This window comes from Ciconia boyciana, chromosome 7 (genome assembly GCF_034638445.1).
Source record: "Ciconia boyciana chromosome 7, ASM3463844v1, whole genome shotgun sequence".
Taxonomy (NCBI): domain Eukaryota; kingdom Metazoa; phylum Chordata; class Aves; order Ciconiiformes; family Ciconiidae; genus Ciconia; species Ciconia boyciana.
Window position 1 is genome coordinate 11,576,033 of NC_132940.1, and position 15,780 is coordinate 11,591,812.

The 15,780-nt window shown below is 39.2% G+C and overlaps 1 protein-coding gene across 1 annotated transcript in view; it reads left to right on the forward strand.

The window, feature by feature from the left end:
- Positions 1 to 15,780, forward strand: part of TESK2 (testis associated actin remodelling kinase 2) — an 86,187-nt gene that overhangs the window by 58,651 nt on the left and 11,756 nt on the right. The window contains exons 5-8 of the mRNA XM_072866751.1: positions 848 to 994; positions 11,460 to 11,542; positions 13,534 to 13,609; positions 15,270 to 15,353. Of these exons, the coding sequence (XP_072722852.1) occupies positions 848 to 994; positions 11,460 to 11,542; positions 13,534 to 13,609; positions 15,270 to 15,353 (390 nt within the window). The remainder of the gene's footprint in view (positions 1 to 847; positions 995 to 11,459; positions 11,543 to 13,533; positions 13,610 to 15,269; positions 15,354 to 15,780) is intronic.

The following is a 15,780-nucleotide window of genomic DNA, read 5'->3' on the forward strand; positions in this document are numbered from 1 at the left end:
TGGGGACTGGGGCTGGGAGTGAAACAAGAAGCTACTCAAACAGGGCATAGCTGCTGTTGTGGTATAAAAGCTCTATATGTAAAGCATAAGCCCAGTGTTGCTGTAATGCTTATTTGAGCAGTAGCGCTGCCACGTCTTAACCCTGGGTTATATTACTTGACATCATTTGGGTGCTGCTTTATTTCACTGTCTCTTGTAGCATTTATCTTATACTTAACGTAGGTTCCTTTTCATGAGGGCTACTGTTTGATGGGGTTGATGTAGTACTGAACACAGTGGGAATCAGATTGCTGATTAGGACTTGTAGATACATCAGTGAAAAAATGTAACTTACAGCAACATGTTGTAATATTTTTCTTTGATGCTGCTTCAGTTTAGGGAATTGATATCTAGGAACTTGATCAGGCTCCGTGACCTACACTTGGATACTTAGCCGTCTCTTTTTTGACTTACTCTGTATGAGAGAGACCCAGCTCGTCATCCTTTTTGTCCTTATTTTCCTCACACTGAAATGAGACGGTGATAGTCTCATTGAAAATGAGATGGTGATAGATGATTGTAGGTGTTTTTGAAGGGTCCATTTAAATGCCAGTATTTAAATAACATAGAGTTAATGCAGTGGTGGCTGTTGCATGCATCTTTAGCATAAAAGCATTGATATAGGTGGTGAAGGGAGACATTTTCAGCCTCTCTTGATGTGCAAACTTTGTGCCTGCCTAGCCCTTAAGGAAAAAAAAAAAAGGTTTTTAATGTGTAGCTGAGCTGAGGACGCTTGTGTAATGATGAATTTTACATTCCTTACAATATATGAAGTTAAATAATTACAAATGTTGCTTTGTCCTTTCAGTACATCAACTGTGGTAACCTGGAACAGCTATTAGACAGTAACCAGCATCTGCCCTGGACAGTGAGGGTGAAACTGGCGTATGACATCGCTATGGGAATCAGTTATCTTCACTATAAAGGCATTTTCCACCGAGACCTTACATCCAAGGTACCATTTATAAAATTAAGGGAACTTTTAAATGAAGGTGCTATAACTGGTTGTTTGGTTCTTTCTCCTCCTTCCAGCAGAGAACTGCTATTATATAAGGTGTGATCTAAGACATTTTGAGAAAAATTGAAATACTGTTTATAGGATTAAAACTTTCCTCAAAACATGTTGATAGTTTGTATAGAAACTGGAGAAATAACTATCCTGAAGGCAGGTCATTCCTTAAATGAGTTCAGGTTAGGATTTCTCAGAAAGCAGCTGCAGAGTTTTTTAGTTCTGAATTATTGTTTGGTAAAGTATTTAAATCCCTGGATAATTAAGCATAACAATCTAACATTGGAACAGGTCAAGCATATAAAGAACCCAAATTCAGGAGATTTTTACAAATGTACTTTAAAATCTCCTTGTTTTTGTTTCCCCATGTATTTCACAAATCTTCTTCAGTAGGAAGAGTGACCTTTCATTACTAATTCAGCATGAAGTGTCGTCCGCAATCCTGGTTTACATTTCTTTCATTTCTGAAGTCAGTAAGATCAAAACAGTTTACCTAAAACTTTCACATTTCAAAATTTCCTCCAGAATGATATTTCAGTGGCAGAGTTTTCAATGGACATAGATTTTTTTTTTTTTTAAAACTGTTTTGGTGACAACTTGTATAAGTATAGTTGGCTGAAGTAGATAGCTAATTCAAGGTCAGCTAGAAATATTGACATAGGAGCACTAAGCTCTGTGAACAAATTGCCCCAGTATTCACACTGGGTCTTGCCATCCATTGCAACCTGTGCTGAGGGCTTTGCTGTCCTGTTTATCCTGTTGTCTGGAGCTAATGAGCTAGTTTAAGCTCACTGGGGACTTGCAACATGAAAGTGCTCCAAAACTGTTCTTGGGAAGACTTCATAATGTCACTTCAGTCAAAAGCATCCAGAAGAACGTTATCTTAGCCTAAAAGGAACTATTTTTTAAGATTAGAAACAGCTTTTAAAAATAAAACCACAGCAGAGAGTGTTTGCAAATGTGAGTGACTACTAATCCTCCATCAGTGTAGTGTTAAACAGATAAAGAATGTGCATTTAGCCAAGGGGAAAAAAAAAGTAGTTCAACTGGAAGGTGAAAGAAGTATTTCACTGAAGTCATAAAATACTTCCTTGGGTGTCCTTTCAAGTGAAAGGTGCTGAATTCTCCAAGGAAGAATATAAAATTTCTGAAAAATGCCCAGTCTTGGAGTCATGTCACTCTGACGTGATATACGTAGAAAGAGCCATTTTAGTCACCTTGGAGTGTGCAGATAAGAGATGCGTAAAAATAACTGAAAAGATAACTTGGTGTTCCCCCTTTTTTTTTTTTTTTTTTTTTAAGTTCAGGATGTATTTTGGTACATTTAAGAGTGGGGAAGTAGAGTTACTGCAAGGAACCAAAGTAACTAAGGAGAACTGTGTGCCTGCAGCATTTATCGTAACATGTACTGTGATGGCTAGTCATACGAAAATCCATTTCCTGAGACCTCTGTAAATGCCTTTGTTCAAAGCTTTACATAATTGTATGTCATTCTCCGGTGCTGCCCTACCAATGCTTCAATGTTATCTATTGCTGAATGTTGATTGTTTAGAGGAAGCCCCCACTGGGAGGAGTGCATGATTTCACTGCCATAGCAAACTCATCGGTGGCCACAGGAAGTAGTAAGAGTTATTTAAAAACAAACAACAAACCAAACCAAGCCCTAAGAATTTACTAGCAGTTATGCTATATTTGGGTGGTTCTTAGGACTAAAGGTATAGTATCTGTGTGGGTCACATTTGGAAGCTGTCAGGATAAAAGTTTAAGTCATCAGCTATATTGTGTGTTTTCCAGTTTCTTGGGGGTTTTGGGTTGCTTTTGGTTTGGGGTTTTTTTGAATATAATTTTTTAAATTTTTTGAGGTAATGTATGCACTTGCTTGTTCTGGTTGGGAAGGGAACTAGATGAAACACCTGGCCTTAAGCGCCTGGGTACCTGTGGATTTTATTAGTGTATTATTGTATTGATGAAATATACTTTAAAATTAAATATGTCAGGCAAATTACTCTCCTTTTGGGCAAATGTTTGCCCTGCTGTCTGGCTGAGTTTTAAATAAGTTACTTTGTTCCAAAGCAAAAAAGTTAAGATAATAACCATAGCAAAAACCTGTCACCAGAAATTTCAACTCTCAGACTGTGGCTTTCGGCTACTGCTTGAGGAGGTGCCTTGTATTTTACAGGTTTGTACTGGCAGTGGGATGAATCGTCTTCATTCTTACTCATAAATAGTCAATGTGTGAGCAAGCTGAAGGAAGATGGGATGGGCTCTTTCCTTGTGAGAGAACTTGTGATCTGGATTGAACAAGGGCAGATCCAATACTGTTCTATATTGTCCTTCTTTCTTCGGTAAACTTCAGTAATTGATAAGATGGCTTTGTTAATCGAATGAAGGCAAAGACAAGGATTTAGATGTCTGCAAAAGTCAGAACAGACACTGAGTTTGCAAGATGGGAGAGTGAGGTATTTTTCTAGGAAACTTGCTGGCCTTGACTGAACTATGAACAGAATGAAGCTGAGACTTTCTGTGCAGGAATGTCTCCATGCTTTACCTATTACACTTAACACAATAGCCCACTGCAAATTACCCCTCTAATATGAATTTTACTATAAAAATTATTTGGGATTACTTTAGACCTGTACTTCTGCCTTTCATCTTCTGTTTCTGGCAAACCTCTAATTCCTGCAGCTTCCTGGAGCAGGTGGTGTGAATACATAAAGTTTATTCTGTCAGTTATGGCAGCACAGTTGTCTTGCTCTGACAGTAGCATTATATGTGTCTATGTACTGGATGCATAAAAACTTAAAGAAGGAAAAGTTCCTGTCCCCTGCCAATCTAAGACTGAAAAAATAAGTGGTTTTGACAATTAGTATACAGCAGGGTGATCTCTCTTCCTAATTGCATCATGTGGAGAGTAGCAGAACAGCATTGATACTGCAGAAAGCCAGAGGGAAGAATGGTGGAGAAGAGTAGATGTAGGTCATTATAGTCGATGTGGCAGCCCACAGGGGATGTCAGCCCTGACATCCCACTGGTGACCTTCCTGCTGCCCTTCTGTCAAAGAGAGAGGCAGTGCTTGTTAGAAGAGAGTGTGCTGCCCAGACAACCGGTACTTACCCACGTTGTGAGCAGCTCAGTCCTTCAGCTCTGGGCTTGGGCTGCTGTAGCTGATCAGGCTGATCTGCCCTGATCGACAGCAACAGCCTAACTTGAATCTGTCAGAAGGTAAGAGTGGTCGGATTGGCTGTTTCCAGCCTGCAGATAGCAGGTGTGTGGGCAGGGTGACTTGTACATTTTGTAAGCCAATAAATGTGGTGTCCTCACTTTGGACTTGTCACAAAGAGATTTACGCAGAGATTAAGCCATAGATGGGTTATGACAACCAGCCTCATTGGCTCATTCCCTGTCCCCTATCCATATAACTGCAAGCCCTGTTAATTGTTTTTTTTATTTGGGGCTCCTTGTAATGTGCACAAGAAGGATTTGCAACCTGGAAACATGAGGATTTTCTTTATCTTTCAGCAATTCTCAGGGAGGTCTGGTTATGAATTTTAACTCTGAAAGTCTTAGTCATAGAAGATGCAGTCATTAAAACAGAAATCATAATGTGAAACATTGGATGTGTTTCAATAGGAGCCAGTGGATTGTGATAAAGTTTTTCTTAATCTGACTTGTTTTTGCAACATTCTGTCTGTTAGCTACAATTAAAATAAGTGTTCGGAGACTTCTCTGTGCCTTCCCAGCCTGCAAAAAGAATATAGCAAAATCCTTTTGTACCTCACCCCTCAAAACAAATATCTTACTACTACACAGAGAGTTCCTTCAACACCTTGTTTACACTGTATTTGCATTGCATTCAAACCCTGCTCTGGAAGCACTGTTGACTTCCTTGGCAGCTTACACAGTGACTTCCATAATATCAGTGAATTTATTCTTACAGTATCTCTGAGATGAGGGAGATAAATAAACTCAGCCTTATCAGAACAGATTAAAAGCAAGAATATTGGTGAATACTGGGTATGTGTGTTAAGACTTTGTTTGGAGTATTTGGCATCTTACACATCTTTAAGTTCAAGGCAATATGCTCACTGACCTCAGAGGCAGTTGGAAGCATTACAGCACTTATAAAATAGTCAGGTTTGACCCCTGAAGGCAGAGAAACCACAAGATTAGCAACAATCTCTGAAAGATTTTGTTAAACTAGCTTCCTTGTCACAGAACCCTCCTGTGATGCTGAGGAAGGCCAGAATCCAGATCCTGGGGCAACACTGCAATAGTCTTAACCACAAGACAGAGACCTTCATTTCCAGCCCAGGCTTTCTTTCTCATCTCTTCCCAGCCTTTCTTTCACCTTACTGTTTCTGTGGCAAGAGTGGCCAGAGTCCTGAAAATAGTGGTCCAAGTGTTTTATGTACAGCCCCAATTCACGGTCAGTGTGAATCCATTGCATGCACTAAAAGACATGGGTGCCAGGTGGAAAACTGTCTGTGTGATCATGTAATTAAGGACTTTACCTTAATGTGTATGCATAAGGGGAAGAATGAAAGTTCTCACAGGAAGTCTTACGTCCCATCTTTTGTGCGATATTAATTATTTGATGTAGTGTATGTTGTGTGCAACTTTCTACCAATTAAAAAACCTGGAAAAAACCAATGGCATTATGCACTTCATTTGCAGGGTTAGAAGCTTGAGATTCATGGCAAAGGTTAGTTTCTTTAGTTAATACAGTTAACTAATACATGAAGTATTTTTAATTAGTATTTATTGCTACTGGTAATTAGTATTACAAATACAGAATGCATGTTTTTGCTACGGAGCAGGAATAGAGAGAGGAACAAGAGAGACTCCCTGGCAGTGAGAAGCAAACATCTAGGAGTCTGCCCATTTTTCAAGACCGATCATATCTACTCTGTGACTATCCAATCCTTTCTGCTAGCATGATATGCCAACCTCTGGTCAGGCTTTTCATCCTTATTCAAAGGCTTTTCCTCTTCTTTTTGCTCCCAGTTCCTGCCTCCCAACCTTACTGTTCAATCTCCTTGTCTGGCTGACTGCAATTACCCTCTTCCTATTGCTCCTGCTTGATGCTTTATCCCAGCTATCTTTCTGCATTCTGGTCTTTAGTATGTTTAGCCATTTCTAGCTCTCCCCCTGTTCTGCTGTTCCAGGTTAGCTCTATTTTCCCCCACCACCACCTGTTTGCTATACCTGCAGTTCTTATGTCCTCGTAATAGTCTCCAGGTTTTTTTCCACATCTCAAGAACCTAGCTCAAGGCCTGGTCTTGGTCCCTGCCAGCCCCAACTTGGACTCCTGCTCTGTCACCTTATTCACTCTTTCAAATTCCTCACACAGCATGTCCTGTCCCAGTCTACTTTTTGCAGGGGTGGCAAAAGGTGCATCTTACACAGAGGTCTCGTCATGTTTCAAGTTGAGAACATGCCAAATCTGGTATGATACCATAGGCTAATATTTTTGAGGATTTTTTATTTTCATTATTTCAAAATTTGCTTGCAACACATATTCTAAGTTTGTTGTCCCAAGCAGCTGAGCTGTCTTAGCTGAACACCCCCCTCCCCAAAAGCCCACTACCAAAGCTCTTGATTAAAAACAAACAGGCAAACCCCCAAACAAATGCTTTTTAGTTTTGCAGAATTATGTACAATTGAAAACGGTCTTACAATCAGTAGTAGGTTGTGAGCAGTTTTAGGGAAGATTGTGAGCTCCATTGATGATAAAATCTATGAAGAAATTCTAATTTCTAGGCATATATATATATACAAACACATGTACATGTGTGTATTCCTGCCAACATCTGCTTTCACTTCACAGTAAATGTGTAATGGCTCACTCTTCTTTCATTGAGAGAGGAGTAGTCTCAGTTACTACGGGACAGAAACATGCATGTGAGCAATTACTGTGGATTATCTCATGTAACATATATTCACTGCCTTTGGACTTGAAAGTGACATACCTTGGCTTCCTACCTTGTATGCTGTTTGCTTGTTTAACACAAAATAAAACAAAATAAAACCCAAGCAATGAACAGAACCTTTGTCTGATGAGTCTCATACTTGCTGCTGCTGCAGTTGTAAGGTCCCCTTTGTGCTAGAGTAAGCTCTTGCCTGGATATTTTGCACTGCAGGGGAGGGGTTGCACTGAAAAAATTAGCTGTTACAGATGATTATTTCTAATGATAGTCACAATACTAAACTTTTACTGGTAGTTTGGGACCCAAATGGAGCCTGTCCCTTAAACATAATGGGTTTAGTTTCAGAAGTGTATCTAGTATTCTAAACTTCCTGTTGTACATTTGTCAGTGGTGTTTCTCCTAGGGGATAGCACTTTAAAAACAGCTGATATATCTTAATTGGCCGTTCAGTATTTTAATTCAGTAACAGTCATCAAAGGGTTGCAAATGACGCTGCAGTAGCATTCCTGTATTTTCTGGAGTGCAATAAAATCTCTGAGGAGTTTAGCTTGTAAGTCATATTGTAAAATAAAACGATGGGGTTTCTTCATCTAAGCAACTTATTTTTAACTCTGAAACTCTTGAGTCTATTTTCGGTTTTGTTTGTGTAAAAGGGAGAGTAGAATATTGCATTCGTCTTAGTAGGATTATGCTGTGCAAAGCAGATGTTAAGCTCCTGTAACACACAAAGGGGGCTTTATGTTCTTTCACATCTGTCTCTGCATAAACAGCTCTGTTAACTCTTTAGGGCTCATGTACAGAGCTCCTTGCTTCTATTAAGAGACTGCCTCAGGAAGGACTGATGGGGTCCCCATTTGGGGGGAAAAAACCCTCGAGAACCCAGCTGAAGTCAAATACTGCCCTCTTTGACCATGTGAGCTGCCAAAGGAAAGAACATCCCTGTCTGTAGAGGTCCAAAGAGAAAGCTTGGGAAGGTCATAATGTTTTATTGCCTTGCAGCTTATACAAATAGTGCAATAGTAAGTCAAAAGCATTTTCTTAAAGCCTGTGTTGTAAAGCTGCTTGGCATTTCACCTCATAGGCAGTTCTAGAGAGGCTCTTTGCACTAGAGAGGGGTTTGAACTCTTGCGTCTCTGCGCCAAAATCCATTAATGAAACTTTCATACCAAATTGATACACGTATTTTCTTTTTTGTAGAAACTGAGAAGTATCACTTTGTCAGCAGAAACAGTGCAGTATGCTCTACTGTACTTTTCCTACTAAGATACCACCTCTAGCTTAAATTTAAAAGCTCCTTTCAACCTTTTAGTCTCTAATGAAGCTTTGCCCCTTTTTTGATCCTGATTTATCTTGGCAGTAGAATGTGAATGCTTAGAAATGTCTTTCATTGAGTGCATGTGAACTACCAGTTACTGTGGGCTGTGTTAAGTCACCTTTTTATGAATTGCATCTTAAATCTGGTAACTAAACTATCTGTGCTGTGGATTTGGTGCAGTGTTGTGTAATGGCTTTACTAGGGTGGGAAGGGTGGAGAAGGAGTATGGTGGTGCTGAGGGTTGGCCTTAAACACTTGGAGAATCTCAGCACAGAACGAAGCATCACCATCTGCAAAACTTTGTCCTCAATGAGCAGTACAAGCTTGAAAGGTGACGTCAGACCATGCTGGTATCTGTAGAAGGGTTTTACTACTGATTTTGGTAGGAATAGGCTTCCATCCTTTCTGGGTTCCAGGAAGTTGGTGCTTAGCTACATAAAAATTTGCCCCAGTTGAATTAAATTAGTTTAGTTTCAGTACAGTGAGCATTTGTAGTGACACTGGCATTTTTTTGTCTGGTGCATGTCACCTGCCCATGGCTGATTTACGTGTGAATAAAAAAAGTCACTCTTGTACTGGAATACGTATCCCAATTAATTTAAATTCACACTCAGCACTTCTTCATATGCAGACAAAAGGCAAGCTTCCACTAATGAAAGAGAATAGTTAAGCTTCCTTCTTTATGTCATTTAACATTGTGTGGCCCACCACAGCGGAACGGTTGATCGGTATTTTATAGCAGAAATGTAGCCCTAGGCTTTCCCCCATTGCCTCGTCATGGTGTAGTGGCCTCTCCTGCAGTACCTCTGGACCCCACAGCGGTAGGGTGTCCGCTCTGGTTTCTTGAAAGGCCTGCACTGAAAGGGAGCCTAGCTTTGCTGCAGGCAGCTCCTACTCATTTGGGAAGGAGCTCAGAGCTGTCAGGTAGTATTACTTGGCAGCTAGATTGGATGCTCTGTTGGTTTAATTTATGATTTATCTAGGAATAATCTACTTGTACAATAGTTCAGTGCTGTACCTGAGAGCTGAGACTGCCTGGGGTTTGGTGGGGGTAAGATTGTTCATCTTCAGTTGGTGATGTATTGTTGTCTAATGGGATGTGATTGTATACTGGTAAGAAGCTGAAGGAAAACTTGCTGTCAGGATGATGTTGCATTTAAGCCTCCTTTTGGTATCAAAGCAGCCCTCTAAATTATTGCAGATCTTAGTCAGTAGAAATGTTTCTACAGATTTTTAGTTATGTTGAAAATAGTTCTTAGTCTGGATTCAGATGTTGCCCTGAAATTTTGGAGGCCAGGGGTCATTGGAGAATAATTCTAACCCACAAAACCCAGAAGGTAAAAGGAACTACAGCAGTCTTGCTACTCAAAGAGAACAAAATGTAAATAGTCAAAGGTAATGCAAGAAGGAAATCTAGATCTTAAAACTAGTTCTTTTAGGAATCATAGAGGTTGTTTTTTTTTAAATGCTGAATTATGAATCATCTTAAATTGCTGAGAAATCTATGGTGGAAAATAACCTGATATTTTGCTGCATAAACTAGTATCAGCATTCTTGTACACTGCAAAATCTCTGGTGTCCTCACAGACTTGTTTCTGTGTGGTACACAATGAAATTCCCCTTGGCTGAATCATTTGAGTAAGATTTTTCAGAAAAGTTTTATCCTTCTCAGTTTTAAGTCCACTTATAGTGACCAAATGTTTAAACAGAGGCAAGCTGAATGAATGTGCTCTTTGATAAAAGATAACAAAGGCCGTAACTGAGAAGCTTTGCTGCTCTTTGGGCAAGCATGGTTGATTTAACTTGGTACATGTTTATGAATCCCCAAACTAACTGTACTTATTATACTTGAGTCATGCTAAACAAATAAAATTTTGCATCTCAGGAGCCTGGCTTGTGTTTCAAGAGGCTGGCATGCATTTTCTTTACATGATTGCAGGAGTGGCTTGCTTAACCTTTTAATTGGCAGGAAGAAAACTCACTTCATGGCCTGAGCCACAATCATCTCTGAATAATGTAAACAGTGATGACCTGAACTTGATCTTTTAGACAAGGGACTCACTTTTCTTGGTAGTTGCATTATACAGACAAGCTAATGCCCCGGGGTCAGTGAGGGGCTTTTGTACATCCAAGCACAATAAAGCTTGAAAGTGTTTCCTGCTGTTTAGCTAATTAATGCAGGGTACCACTCTGTAGGAGTCGGCAGTGGTTTTGCTGCCTGTCACTGCTATTGTACTGCCTGCAGAAGGATACAGAGCAAGGCATGTGGTAAGGGAATGAGTTCTCTGTCTTGCTCCACGTATTGCAGGACAGAAAAAAACTTAGGGAAGTCAGCTATTGATTCATTCGGTGAGAAGGGAAAAGATGTGGTACTGGAATGGTCAAAGCATATTTCTCAGTTGTAAATAAATAACAAAAATAAATCGATAATACCCTGCATGTGATGTGATGCTGCCAGACCAGAATTATCTGTGTGTGTCCTTAAATTGCCCTCCCTCCCTCCTGACACTGGAGGGCACATCTGAAAGGAAAAGATTGACAGCTTCTCCCTATTAGACTTTTCCCTTAAATCATGTTTTATGATGTACTGTAGAATAAAGAATTTTATTTGAGACTTTAAAAGCATGTATAACTTCGTCATATCTTGTATTTTCTGATGAAAATCTACTGCAAAGCAGTGAATTCCTTTTCAGTAGTTAATGTAGCAAAAGATACAAAGGCATTTAGAGTCTGCTCTGATCTTGTATTCTGGTCAGGTACAGGCAAATTGTAAAGAGAAAAGTTAAGGTGTCGTAGTGAACAGCATGTATTGCATACTTGAGCAGTAAGGGAGCTAAATCATCTTAATTCTTGCTAGAACCTAGCTGGGTACGTGCTGCCTGTGGCTGCCTGCTTTCTCAGCAAGTTTTTAAGTGGATTATTAACTAAGTGTAAGGCTGTTTGCAGCATCTTAAGTTTGACAGACATGTGATTGTGCAGAGGGCAGGGTAGGGGAAAAGGGTGGTTGCTTTCAGGCAAAAGGTTCTCACAGATTAATGTCTTCCACACAATATCTTGTAGTCTCGTTCCAGATTAAAAATAAATAAAACAAACAGTATATGGGTTTCATGCCCAGACAATAACTCTTCTGTTTGGTTTTTGTTTGTGTTGTTTTTTTTTTTCCCCTCAGAACTGCTTAATAAAACATGATGAGAATGGATACTCAGCAATAGTGGGAGACTTTGGTTTAGCAGAGAAAATTCCTGATCACAGGTACGTGAACTAATCAAAATACGGCAAGAGCTGCAGTGCAATTGCAGGTCAGAAGCTCTAATGAACCGGATCCGTGAGGCCATTATTGCATTCTGATACAAAATTTGCAAAAAATATCCTCAGTCTTCAGTCTAGAACTGCAGGCTGGATGACCAAAATGTTCCAGCCTTTAATTACTGTTCATTTTGATAGATTTAGTGGTGACATTTATTCTTCAAAAATGCTCCAGTGAGTAGAGGATTCACTCAAGCTTTTCAGTAGATCTTCTAATCAGGTACTTGGGAATTTTGGTGTAAAAAATAAACCACAACAAAGCAAACACAAAAATACTGTCCAGCATTCTGGATTGGGATGATTTTGTAATAAATGTCCTCTGTTGATTCCAAACAACTTTAATTAGCTTCTTTCCATTTTTGTGAACAATACTCAGTGGCATTCCAGTATTATTCTCTTTAACCTCTGGGTTAGTTGTTAAGATCCAGGTTTACAACAAAGAGATATTAAAATTACTGTCTAACAGTAGCTCACCATTTTACTCTCCCTAGGATGAAATTATAATCTTAACTCATTTGAGGAATGCACAGGTGACTGTCACAAGCTATTGTCACAATTGGAAATAGTCCTTTTGTCATCCCTCTGTTAGGGAGATCAAGGACAAGGATTTCATTGTACTCTCTGTATATTGACTTGTGTATTTCAGAGTATTCTGACTGTGAACTGCGCTGTCAGATTTTCTCCAGTGTGTGCTTCTGCATAAAATAAATAAAAGTCTTCCAGCTTTTTTGACCACAAAGAAAACAATAAAAGTTGATCTCAGATATGCACTGTTTTTAAACTGCACATATCCTAAAACCGTATCTTGGGAGATCTGAAGGCTTGCATTAATGTTGATGAAATACTGATCTAAAAGCTTAAAAAAGTGAACATCTTAATTTCCAAACTACTGATAAGTACAGCCAATGTGTATCTTGTATGCTCCTGTGGAATCTCTGCCCTTTAAGGTACTGAAAGCTTCAGCTGTATTCGTACGAACCCATCACAAAATCAGGAAGGCACCACAGATGCCTTAAGGTGTTCTTAATACCCAGTTTTGAGATGCTCTGAAAGCTGAGAGTACAGTAATAGCTAAAGTTAAGGTAGCTTGATACTAAAACAAACAACATAATAAAATTGTTACGTTAGCTACCATTTTGGTTTGATCTAGTCTTACCTCCATTTTGAAATGCAGTTTTGTTGTTTTCAGCTTGCTGACGAGCAAGCCATGCTATTTTGAGGCCTTCAGAGGCCTTTTTTTTTTTTTTTTTTAATAGGTATTCCTTCAAGGTCAGCTGGGTGGCAAGCTGGAGGCCTTTCTTAAGGCCCCGGTATTCAGCCATGTGAAAACATTGCAAATTTTTCAAATTGTCTCTATTCTGATTACTTTTAATTTTTCCCTATTAAAGGATTCATCTGGTCAGTCTTGACTTTTTTTTTTTTTTAATACAGCTTGCAAGCAGGCTGTGCTGAATACTTTCAGAGCTGCTTATTGGTATACATGTAGGGATGGATACCTGCATGTCTTGCTGCATGAATGGAGAACTTGACATCTAGCCTGAAACTGATGTCCACAAACCTTTCTATGTGTAAATGAAGGAGCTCACTCTGCCAGGAGTTTGGAAACCAAAACTATTGAACAGCCATGACCTTAAAATAAAATAATTTTTTTTTTTTAAAGTGGCCAGGCAGTTAGAAACTGGAAGTAAAATATGAGTAATTGATTGAAGCTTTCCTTTACTTTCACCTTCTCCTCCTGCTATTGAATGTTCCAGTGACTCCAGTAGGAAACCAGTGTAAAATACAGTATGTTATGGAACCCACTTGTATCAGCTTCCCTCTGGTGAAAGTTTCTGCAGATACTTGGAAAGTTAGTAGCAATGCCTGAGCATTTAATTAATAGTTCTTCTCTCTCTCCCCCTTCCCTCCTTTCCCCCATCTATCCCATATCTATATAGTGAGAAGTTACCAGTGGTGGGTTCACCCTTCTGGATGGCACCAGAAGTTCTCAGAGATGAACCTTACAATGAAAAGGTAGGTACATGATATAAATGGACTTTAGTTGTCAGATGTTTCTCTTCAATATACAAGATTTAGAATTTCCATAATATTAAAATTATTGTTATTTTCATTTGTGACATTTCTATACTTAGTAGGTCATTCAGACTAAGGGAGAGTATGAGTTGAATAGCTAATATTTTTAATTCATGGTGTGGATTCTTATATGGAAATAGAATTACTGTTAGCATAATTCACCGTTATGCTATTTCCATTCTGAAACACCCCACATGCAGAAATATGGTAATGGCTTGTTGACCTAACACAACTTAATTTAACCAAGTCTCATGAGAAATGTAGTGAGGTTGCTTCCCTGACCATACGTTAGTGAAATCTGGGTAGAAGTAAAAGGTCTGTATGTAAACTTGTACAATTATTTTAATTAAAAAAACAAAACCAAAACCCAACATTTCTCAAGGTAAAGATACCTGGATAAAAATGTTCGCCAAAGGTATTTCTACGTTTTCCTATCTGTGGCATTGGGAAATATTTCTTTCAGAGGAGGATCAGATCACACTGCATTTTAGAAATAGTATTTTCAGTCAAGCTCTTCTTTACACAGGATTTTCTCTCCCATGTGTAACATAGTCTGCTTCAGCCCTGCGAGTGCATTTTTTCTGTGATAAAGCCCACATCCTGTACCTTTTTATAGCTAGCAGTCGATAGTCTGTTTAATTGGAGGTACTTTTAACTTGCAGGAAAGCAGTAGCTACCTCAGTAATGAATGTAATAATTACCATTTCAAAGCTTTTTTTAAGAGTTCCAATTGGCCTAAATTAATAATAAAGTACCCGAATCGATGGTGCCACATTCTTCACTAACCCTAGGGCATGGAGAACTAAAGAGGAAGCAGGTCTCACCTCATCAGCATGAAAGGTGACATATAAGCTTGCCTGATATGTAAGGGATGAGGGATGCTGGCTTCTTCTCTGTAGACTTGTATTCCATGTTTTCCTAAATGTTATTACATGATAAATTCAGGTGGGTGGAAATCTGAGGAACTGTGCAGCTCCAGGGGTAGTCAGATAAGTGATTACTAAGCATCATGGAAATTTCAATGGAAATTGATGCTGGTATACAGTGTTACTGGATATCTCAAGCTTTGGGAAAGACACTGTTTACTCCAGAGGTACTGAACTGTGAGAAGAAAAAAATGTAATTTTTCTTAAAAACAGCATTAATGTTCTGGATAAGCTGTGATCATGTGTATTCTAAACCTGACTTTCTAACCAGAGTGATATATAGCCATGTCATGTTTTGGCTATGTTTTTAATTACTCCCATCTGTAAGACATCAAATGCAACTTCACCATTCTTTATGCAAGGAAGGATTTTTTAAAATTTTTTTTTTTTTTACACTGCTGAACTAAGAGTGGTTTGGTGGGTTTTTTCTTTTTCTTGAAAGAGTTTTAAAGTTATTGTTGCTATTTGTGCAACAAGAATACTTTACTCTGAGCATGTGTTTCTTCACATGGAAAATGTTAGCTATAATGTAGTTGCTTAGTGTTGTAAGGCTGTGGTGTTGGCGTAGTTGTTTCACGGTAACCATTTGGGGTATGGAGAAACTCAGCGGCAGATAAGAACACTGAGTATTCATAGCTGAACCATGTGGCTATTTATTTTTTTTTCTCTCTCAGGCGGATGTGTTCTCCTATGGTATAATTCTGTGTGAGATTATAGCAAGAATACAAGCAGATCCAGACTATCTCCCTCGCACAGAGGTAAGTGGTTACGTTTATAACATTGGTGGGAGGTGGCAAGTATGCCATGATAATGGCTGGCCTTTAGAACTTCTGGCACTGCTGCCAAAGATACGATGAATAGGTGTTACATTAAAAATAGCCTATAAAAGGCTTTTGTTCTTCTGTGCTGTTATTGTAAGAAGCTCCATTGAAGACACTTTCACAGAGACTTTGTCCAGCTGCAGTCCTCATGGGAAATCCTTTCTGCCCCTAACTGGCAGAACACTGAGAGCATTGCAGTGACCTTCCTTTTGTAGAGTGATAGCTCATGTAGACTTCTTGCCAGATTCAGAACAGAGCTCTTTTGGCACACTGCATCCACTAAGCAGCCCCTCCTTGTGAAAGGGGCAGGAGCTATGTTAGCAGCAGCTAAAATAAGCTCGCTCTTATTTTTGCATAGACTGTG